The sequence below is a fragment of the Beta vulgaris genome, chromosome 6 (assembly GCF_026745355.1).
Source record: "Beta vulgaris subsp. vulgaris cultivar EL10 chromosome 6, EL10.2, whole genome shotgun sequence".
Classification (NCBI taxonomy): Eukaryota; Viridiplantae; Streptophyta; class Magnoliopsida; order Caryophyllales; family Amaranthaceae; genus Beta; species Beta vulgaris.
Genome location: NC_079207.1, coordinates 42,739,314 through 42,749,684, shown reverse-complemented (window position 1 = coordinate 42,749,684; position 10,371 = coordinate 42,739,314). Strand labels below are relative to the sequence as shown.

The window sequence follows — 10,371 nt, the reverse complement described above, 5'->3', positions numbered from 1 at the left end:
AATATTTGGATTTCAAAGATTTCACAACAAGATCCTATTACATACGTTGGCAATCTTTTTATGCATCTATACTTTTTTTGTATGGTAGTTTTCCTGGTATAAGATCGAACCTAAACATTAGTCGTTTTCATCAGGTGCTTAATTAGACTAATAAGGAGTGATCAATTTACCGTCTAAAATAATCAAGACCATATCAAGCTAAGATATGGCCACTTTACCAAAAACATATATATGCCTATTTTGCCCCCCTTTCCTTTCTAAATTACAAAAGGATTGTAGAAATCAAAATCGGCACTCAAAGAAAACTACCGAAAATTAATTTACAACACTCACTCACAAATCACTTAAAATAAAAAAACTTTACAAATCACTCATACAATTCAGAAAATCACATTATAAAAAATCACGCAAATCGCTCAACTAATCAGGAAAATTTATTAAAACTTAAATTTAACATACAAACTAAAAATAATAACCTAGAATGTCAATACATACAAAAACATTTACAAAAATTTACTTACAAATCACTATTCTCAAGAACCATCACAATAATGGTGGGTCATTATAAAAAATATAAATGTGAATGATTGGAGTAACTCCACCCATTTAGCATGTCTATGATTGAGCTTTTATTGGCCATGGATGTACTTCAAATCTTCCTGATCAAAATGAAGTATGAAAGGTTTTGGTCCCAAGTAGTGTGACCAATGATCCAAGGCACGTACAATAGCATAGAATCTCTATCATAGTTAGAATAATTGAGCTTAGCACCACTCTATTTCTCACTAAAGTAAGAAATTGGTTGCTTCTCTTGTAAGAGAACTGCACCAATACCTACACCACTTGCATTACACTCCACCTCAAACAACTTGTGGAAATCTAGGAGTGCTAAAACAGGAGCACAACAAAACTTACCTTTGACATCTTCGAAGGCTTGTTGTGCTGAGGAAGTCCAAGTAAACTCTCCTTTTTTGATCAATAGCTCTGTGATAGGTGCCATGATAAAAGAGAAGTTTCGAATAAACCTCCTATAAAATTTTGTTAGTCCATGAAAGGTTCGACACTCAGAGACATTATTGGCTGTTATCCAAGAGGAAATAGCCTTCACCTTCTCAGGATCAACATGAACTCCTTCTTGTGAAATAATATACCCCAAAAATGCCACTTTAGGTACTAGAAACATACACTTCTCCAACTTATCATAGACTTATTGCTCTAGAAGCTTTGTAAATAAGCTACGTAAATGCAACAAGTGTTCTTCTACACTTTGGCTATAGATAAGTATATCATCTAAGTAATTAAACAACCAAAAACTTGTCAAGGAAAGGCATGAATGAGCTTGGTGCATTACATAAGCCAAAAGGCATCACCATCCACTCATACAATCCTTGCTTGGTTTTAAATGATGTCTTCCACTCACCACCTTCTCTAATCCTCATTTGGTGGTAATAGCCACTTCGAAGATCAATCTTAGAAAAGATTAAGGCTCCATGTAACTCGTCCAATATTTCCTCCAATCTAGGCATAGGGAACCTATACTTGAATGTGATGTTGTTCACTGCCTACTATCAATACACATCCTCCATCTACCATCTTTCTTAGGAACTGGTAAGGCTGGCACAACACATGGACTCATGCTCTCCCTTACATATCCCTTTGTTAATCAAGTCCTCAATTTGGTGTTGCAATCCCTTGATGCCAATGGATCACACCTATAAGCAGGCTTACGTGGCAATGGGGCGCCAGGTACAAGGTATATGGCATGTTCTATGCCTCTCAAGGGTGGTAGTCCTTGTGATAGCTCCTCTGGAAATACATCTTCAAAATCCTTCATCAAGGCTTCTAGTTTCTCATTGCTAGCAGTATTGACACATGTGGCAGCATGTCTCATAATCAATGCATAAGCACAACCTTCTTCCTCCACCTCTTGTTCGAACTCCCTTGATGAGAGGAAGTAACTTTGTGTCTTAGGCGGTTGCTTTGGCGCCACTGAATGAGGGGATTGAGGGTGCAAACATACCCTTTTGGAACCAACCAACACATAATACACATTAGAGTCCCCGTCATGGATGACCTTTCTATCAAATTGCCATGGTCTTCCAAACAAGAGATGACATGCACTCATAGATAGTACATCAACCCATAATTCATCCTTATAACCCCCTATAGAGAATGCAACCAAAGCTTGTTTCTTGACTCTAATGCCAGTGCTATCATCTAACCAACTCAACTTGCATGGTCTAGGGTGTGTTCTTGTAGTTAAGTTTAGCTTTGACACCACCTCAGATGCAATAACATTAGTGTAAGAGCCACTATCTATTATCACATTACATGTATAGTCACCTACCTTGCATCTAGTGTGGAAAAGATTTTCCCTTTGCTCCATGCTAGGTGTATGGTCGACATGTAAGGTGCGCCTTGTGACCCCTACTAGCCTTGAATCATCCTCAGCAAAAGCATCCTCCTCCTCTTATTCCCTTAGGTTTTGCTCCTCTTCAGAGACGAACTCATAGACATCCTCTTCTTCTTGGAAAGCTAGGTATTGTCTCATGGTGAGGGCTCTTTTTAGGACAATTGCGTGCTTTGTGTCCCCTTCCTTGACACTTGAAGCACTTCCTTATCTCCTCAAACTTCTCCTTTGGAACGAGGACTTTAGGCGTCTCAACTCTTGTGTCTTGTTTAGGTGGTGGGATTCTTGGGTCCTTCATACCACTTTGAGTATGAAGTTACAGCCTTGGCCTTTGCATTAGCATCATACTTAGGCGTGTATGAACTCTTAGGCTTCTCTTCTTTCTCATGCTCTTCGAACCTCCTAGCCAACTTTGTCACATCTTCAAAGGTGTCATAAGTGGATACTTCGACCTTCTTAGTAATATGGCCGTTCAAACCCTTGATATATCTTGCAATCTTCAAGTGTCCTTTCTCCTCTATGTCGCATGTAAGACCTAGTTTGTCGAATTCCATGGTGTTCTCATGTACACTAAGCGTATCTTGGCTCAAAGTAGTGAGCTTTAGAAACTGATATTGTTCATAGTCACCAGGCAAGAACTTCTCTTTAAGCTTTTCTTTCAACCTTGCCCAACTACAAAGCTTTTCTTTCAACTTTGCCCAACTACAAAGCTTTTCTTTACCTTTCTTGGCTCTTTGTGCTTTCAAACTCTTAAGCCAAATTCCAGCATATTTAGTGAGTCTTATGGAGGAAATCTTGAATCTTTTCTTGTCATCAAAGCCTCTATAATCACACACTTTCTCAAGTTAGCAAATCCACTGTAACAAGTCTTTTAGATTACTTTCTCCTCTGTAGTCATCCAACTTTACGCCACGATCATCATTGTATGTATTCTTGGATGATATTTCTTCACGTTCTTCCACATCTTCATTTGAATTGGCGCCTATGAAGGTGGCATTATTCAGATCAAGCTTCTTTTGTATGATTGTTGCAATGGCATTCATGCGTTCTCCAACCTATTCATGTTACTACCAATCCCATTGATTGTGGTAGTGTTCTCATTAAGTTGGATTTGTGAGTCATAATGCAACTTTGTGAGTTCTTGCATAGCTTTGGTAAGCTTGTCCATCTCCGCCTCCATGGCTAGGTGCTCTCTTATGCTTGTCTTGACTTTCTTGGTCTTAAAGATTGAATCTTGGATGTAAAAACCACTCTCAACCCTTGTTATTACTACCTTGCACCGTAAAGAATGGATCTTTGTAGTAAAAGATCAAGCCTTTAACATGTAGCAACACTCGAACTTGTTTCTATCCCTCGGATCTTTGTTGATCAAAAATAATCCTTTCTATCCTCTCCTCCCTGGAAAACTGATACCACTTGATATGATTACTAAACCAAGAACTTAATAATCAAGTATGAATAAGAACCTTGAAGAGAGAGTAACTCCAAGAACTCGAAGGAAAAAATGATATTAGTTCGAACAAGGATATTTCTTCTTCCAAGATCACTCCTGAAACTTGAAACAATAATCTAAACACTCTTATTAACACTCTTGAAATTAAGATGTTTAACACCAAAAACTTAACACTCCTATATATATAGGTTACAATATATGCTAATGTGACTAGGAAAACACAACTTAACAAGATAAGAATTAAACTAATTCTATCTAATAACCACACGCCAAATATTATATGTTTATCCTAGTTAAACTATAAAATCTACTATATATATATAATAACATGTAATATCCTAAAAATCTTAAACATACTTAAGTGAATAATTAACATAATAATGTAGTTACAATATATTTTATTTTATACGTTCCACTAATTAAGCAACGTATAATAAAATGATTATAGAATTTTAACATAAAAATTTATAATTTATGACGATAATTTATAATTTACAATTTCATGAGTTAAACAAGAAGGCTAATATAGTTGATAATTTACTTAAAGTACAAAATGTCAACATTTCACCCAAGATTTCATTAAGTCACGTTTGAAGGTGTTAGTGTGGAAAAATTTCTGATTTTTGGTTGAGAAAATAAAAAGGAAAAAGAAAAAAAAAAGGAAGCTATGGTCAATCCCCCATTAATGGTGTCTTCTTCCTCACCCAACCATGTCCATTTGTCACTCATGCAATCACAACTCTCTTCTTCTTCTTCAGTCAAGATCTGTCCCCAACCCATCACCATTGCTTCTTCAAGTTAACAAAATCAGATTATTTACTTCACCATCCTCCTCCCAACCACTGATTTTAAACCTCCAAACTCCACTATAAATTGCCATGGAGATTCAATACCAAGAACCCACCAATAATAACCTTCATCCTCTCTTCTCTCTCTAATCAGAAATTCAGTCAATAATCGCCGGAAAAATTGCAACAAAAAGAAAACCAAAGGAAAATCCCAAATTTCTTCTCTCTCTCTCCTCTGTTTCGACCCCCCCCCCCACAACCGACCACTGTCGGCCACTGCGCGCGCCACCTGCGCCGCGCACAGTCCCGCCCCCACTTCGTCGTCACTCGCCAGTCATCAGCCCGCCGCCGGAGCTCCGCCGCACCAGCACTGTAATACTCCGTATTTTTGGAATTTATTCGTAATACTTAAGAAATACCAAGAAAATAATGCAAAAGTATTTTAGTATTATTTACAGAATAATAAGAATAAAATAATAATAATACGAGTCGGTGGTGTTAATTTCGAGTTTATAAAAGTTAAGCCGAGTTCACCCAATCTAGGGTTACCACTTTTAGAAGGGTATAAAAAGGGAAATAAGAGGAGGAAGTTGAAAAAATCCTAAATTCTCACTCTCCTTCCTCAGCCGTCACCTTCCATCTTCCCTCTCAATTTCTCTCTCCTCTCTCGCTGGTCTCCTCTCTCGCTCGTCTCCTCTCTCTCTCGCTGACCTCTCTCTCTCCACCTCTCTTGTACCAGAGTCTCGTGTGCGGTGGTGCACGCTGAGTCGCCGTGTGGTCGGGTGAAACGACGAGGGTCAGTCGAGGGGTGCGAAGGCTGTGCGGGTCGCAAAGTTGGTGCGAGCGAACGGTTTTGTGTGGAGTGACGAGTGCGAGGGAGTCCGTCAGCAGCCGGTGTGCGAGTCGAGAGTTGGATCGAGGACTGCGCGAGTGTTGTGTGCTGCTGTGCGGTGCGTTCGAGCGTGGTGGTGCGAACCTTCGACAAGACTCGAAGGCCTGGTGCGAGCGAGGGTGTAGTGCGTGTGTGTGTTCGAGCGGGGCTGTGCGACGAGGTCGCGCGTGGTCGTGGGGCCGTGCGACGAATCTGGTTCGAGCGTAGCTGTGCGACGAAGTTGTCGCGCTGTTGCCGGAAATCGGTCGCCGGAAATTAATTGTCGGCGAGCTTAACGATATAAAATTAATTTAAATTGGTTGGACTTATAATTTAAATTGGTTTGGTAAAGATAGTGGACTAATGACACTAACTAATATTAGTATGTTCACTAGCTTTGACTCCTAAAAGACGTTAAACTCTTTATAATAGAAAAGTAACGAAGATTCACAAACAAGGGGTTTAGTTATCGTTTATGTCGAATTATTAAACCGTATAGTCTTAGTTACGTAGTAGTTGTTAATGTTATCAACGACGTAGCACTAAAGTTTTATTTAACGGTTTAGGTCCCAATTTCATAAGCGGAACGTTCGATTAAGACAGCGAAAATTCTCCGTTACAAGGTACGTACGCGTACCAGTTTAATCCCAAGTATTAGTATCATGATTAGGTTGCAATCTATGTTATTGGAACCTAGAAGCATGATAGGGAACGTTTGATTGATTGAGATTGTCTGGTTAGACATTTGTAATTGAAATGATATGTTGCATTGGAATGCGTAATTCTATCGTAGTATAAACAAGAGCATTTTTAATCTATCCATAGTGTAACAAGGTTGTTACAAGAGATATGATTCGAGCATTGTAACTAAGAGGACAGGTAAATGATTCTATGTATCCATAGTGTAACAAGAGTGTTACAAGAGATACGATTTGAGCATTGTAACTAAGAGAACAGGTAAATGACTATATGTGGTTATGAAATGAATGGTTAATATTAAAATGAATTATGGCAATATCTTGTAGCTGGACTCCCTACAAGTGATGAACAATGGGGGGAGTGTGGGACTTGTCCTACCTCCTACGCAGGCCTACTGTGACGACAGTAGTGTCCTTATATTTTTGACACTCAAGTAGGCGGAAGGTTCCGTTCGATCTTGGGGGTATGCATACTAAGGTGATGGGTGTGAGACGGAACAAAACGTATTTGCATTTCATCTAACAGACCTAGTGTCTGTTAAGGATTCAGTAGCCCGTATGATTCTAGTAAGATGACGGTGCCCGTTCGATGCCAATTAAAGATTAAAGATATAAAGGTTAAAGGATGTAAATATATGTAGCTCAATGCTTAAGATTGTTCATGTGTGCATTTTATGCTTATATGTATTCAATGGTTCATTACGTACTCAGCATAGCTGATTGTGTGTTATTATGTGTTTGATGAACTGCGATGAACCATTGATGCTACAATGGGGAGCAGACTAGGTGTGCTGGTGCTGCTGCATAATATCGAGCATACGGGGACTAGGCTTTGGTATTTACATTTAAAGCATTTTGAAATAAGTATTATTGGTTTTTCTAAGACTATATAAATGGTTTGTGGTTTGAATGAAAGGGGTCATTGATGATTCCCGAGTTGTATTTATATTTTAATTCCGCTGCATTTTAGTTTTCAAGACAATGTTTTAAGTTATCGTTAACCCTTATTATGCCTTGCGTTCCATCGCGGCGGTAACGCCCTCGAAGTCGACGCGACGTAGCAGTGGTAGACGCGTGTGGATTTTGGGGGTGTTACAAGCACCCTCACGTTCTCTCTCTCTCCTCGCGATGTCTCTCTCGCTCCCCTCTTCTCTTCGCGCGTCACTTGTGGTGTTGTGCAGCATCACCGACGACCTTTGCCCACGACGTTCTGCCATCGTCCGTCGTTCTCGCCGCCGACGTCACTGCTCGCCGGCGTCCGTTCATCAGTCGAGGTGTCGTCCCTTCTCCAAGAGAGCAGAGGTATAAAAGCACCTCTTTTTATTCCTCCCTCTTATAAACTGACTTTAAGTTTTATGTTAATGCAAGCCCAAATTACCACCTATTGCTAAGTTAGTTTAGATTGGGCCCAAATCAAATTAGTTAAACCAACATAGTTTAATTATTGCATGGATTAGTTGGGTTTCAAAAATCTGAATTTTATTAGTTAAACTTAAACTAACTCAATTTAATTGTTGTAAGTACATAAATTGGGCTCAAATCTGACTTTTATAGTATTAGCTAAGCTACTTATTATTAGATGGACTAATTGAGTTAAACTAAAGCTGATCTAGCATTTTATTAAGTTATGTTAGTTTAATTATTAAGTTAAGTATATTGTTGGGCTTATAATCTGATTTACTTAGCTAAGTCATTTAAGTTAATCTTGTTTCTTAAGTATATCGAGCTTTAGTGGACTGATTTAGTTAGTTTCACTAAACCACCTAACTTATTTACTAAAGACTATTATTGGGTTATAATTCATGATTTCTAAACTAGTTGAGTTGTTCAAAACTAATTAAAGATAATTCATTATGCTTGTTGTTATATTGAGTTTAAGTTATGAGTAAGTCACTAATCCTTAAGTTCACTTATAGTAATTAGTTACTTGACTTGTTAGCTTTAAATATCTAAATAATATTAAAATAATGTTAATGGATGTATTATAACTATAAATTTAATTAATCTATTAGTGGACGACTAATTAGTTATTAAATATGAACTACAATAATGTTATGTATTCGAAAGGTTATATAATATGTAATAATATAACTTTAATGTTTCGATAATTCTAAAAATATAGATAAATGAGTTATTTCATTAAGTGGTTGTTAAAGACTCACCTTAATTGAACAAAGTTATTAACGATTAAGAAATAATGACCTTTAAGGAGACCTTTACGACGTTATAATGACCGCTATGACCTTAATAAGCGCTAACTAATATTTAGGCTTAAAAGCTAAATAACGAAACGTTCATTAATAAAATTATTCTTGAATAGACTAAAGAAGATAAAGGATAGTATAAGCCTCCCCGGCTATCATGGTTGGTAAGCACGAATTCAGGTAACGTCTACTGCTAACACCTGCATTCCCCTTCAAAGTATGTTTTATGATCATGATTAATAATATTATATTTTATATATGGATTGCGGGAAATGAAATGTTTTATGATGTTTTATGATGATACGATGCTATGAAATGATAATGATGATGTTATGATATGAAATGAAAGAATATAATTATTCACGATGATGATGATATGCTTAAAAGAAATGAAACATGATAAATTCAAGTGAAAGACGGTTCTTTGCAAGTATTCTGTTATCCCGGGTCGTGCACGTACCTTCTGGCCGGTTAACCACCTTCCGTTTAGTGAGGGCTATTGTCCTCGGGTGGCACCGCGCATTCTGGGCAAATAACGCCACCTTCCGTTTAGTGAGGGCTTTTGTCCTCGGGTGGCTGCCTTCCGTTTATGATGTTATGATGTTTTGGGGAAACGTCCCTTCTGTTGTACTAGCCAAGTTACCAAAGTAAAATATTAATGATGATGAACATGATAAAGAAGATAATGTAACCTCCTATGATATATTTGTGAAATGTTTTACTTGTTCTTCCTCCCTGTTTTTAACCAAAAGATGTGAAATAAATTTATGATGTTAGAGTAGTATTTACTGAGCCTCGGCTCACGACGTTTTGTTTTATGTTTTAGGTATGGAAGAACAGTTGTGGATCACTGATAGACTGCATTATGAGATATTATGATTCTATGAGGTTTTAGGATATTTTGTATGATGGATAAACAAGTATATTATATGATGAGTATTTGTATAGTGAATTTTCAATTTTAGGCTATTATTTATTTGTGGGTCATAACCTACAGGATTAAGTTATGCTTCCGCTGACGATTAAGGTCATGTAAATTTGTCGGGGCGTTCTTGAGTGGTATCAGAGCCGAAACCTAGCCGTAAGTGCGGAGTAATAGACTTTGCACCGCCTAGGAGTGGTCCTTTAGGAAATTAGATATTGAGGAAAACTCGATGTTAGTAAACGACCATTTGGGTTGATATAAGATGAGATATAAGACAATGGATGAAAAATATGAGTTCTACTTCCATGAATGAGTTATTAGGAGTTGAGGACTATTTGGGTTATTAGAATCTTAAAGAAGTGAGGATTTGAACTTATGATCTTTTGAGGTATTTTTTTGAAGAGTAGTACAACCTAAAGCTTTGGGGTTACTAGAGTGTAAGATGTTAAATGGAAAATTTTGTGATTGAAACTTGACAGGAATTATCTGAAAAGATTGATGTTGAATAACCTGTGGATAAAATGATGGTTATTTGAGTAATAGGGACCAAGGTGAATGATCTTTTGAGGTATGATGCTCGAGGTAATACACGAAATAGTATTTAGATATGCTACGATGAGTAGGGTTATATTATTTGTGGGATGATAAAATAGCTAAGCTATATGAAATCCTGATGGTTATAAGTTGAGATTGAACTTTACTTTATAGGAGTTCATATGACGATTTTGGAGATTCGAAAATGTTGAAGGGATTTAGAAATTCTACTCGAAGAGTTAGAAAGCAATTACCATTACTTGAGTTATTAAGGATTTTAGTTTTAATGGTTGAAGCACTTCATAGTGTGATGCGAACCGCTTTTTGGGATGTTATGGGATAGTGAAAACTAAATTATGAATAAGTAATTGAAGAGTTAGACAAATTGATATTTTGAAGGAATAGGAATTTGCTACTTGGAGATGTACTAGCTATATGGAATATAATTAAAAAATAAGCATTGATGTCGAGTCGAAACTTAATGTGCA

At 37.3% G+C, this 10,371-nt stretch overlaps 1 protein-coding gene across 1 annotated transcript; it reads right to left on the bottom strand.

Moving 5' to 3' along the window:
* Positions 1 to 1,663: 1,663 nt before the first annotated feature.
* LOC104896835 (uncharacterized) lies at positions 1,664 to 2,386 on the bottom strand. Its single transcript, XM_010683628.2, has one exon. The coding sequence runs from the start codon at positions 2,384 to 2,386 to the stop codon at positions 1,664 to 1,666; it is 723 nt and encodes a 240-aa protein (XP_010681930.2).
* Between the last annotated feature and the right edge of the window lie 7,985 nt (positions 2,387 to 10,371).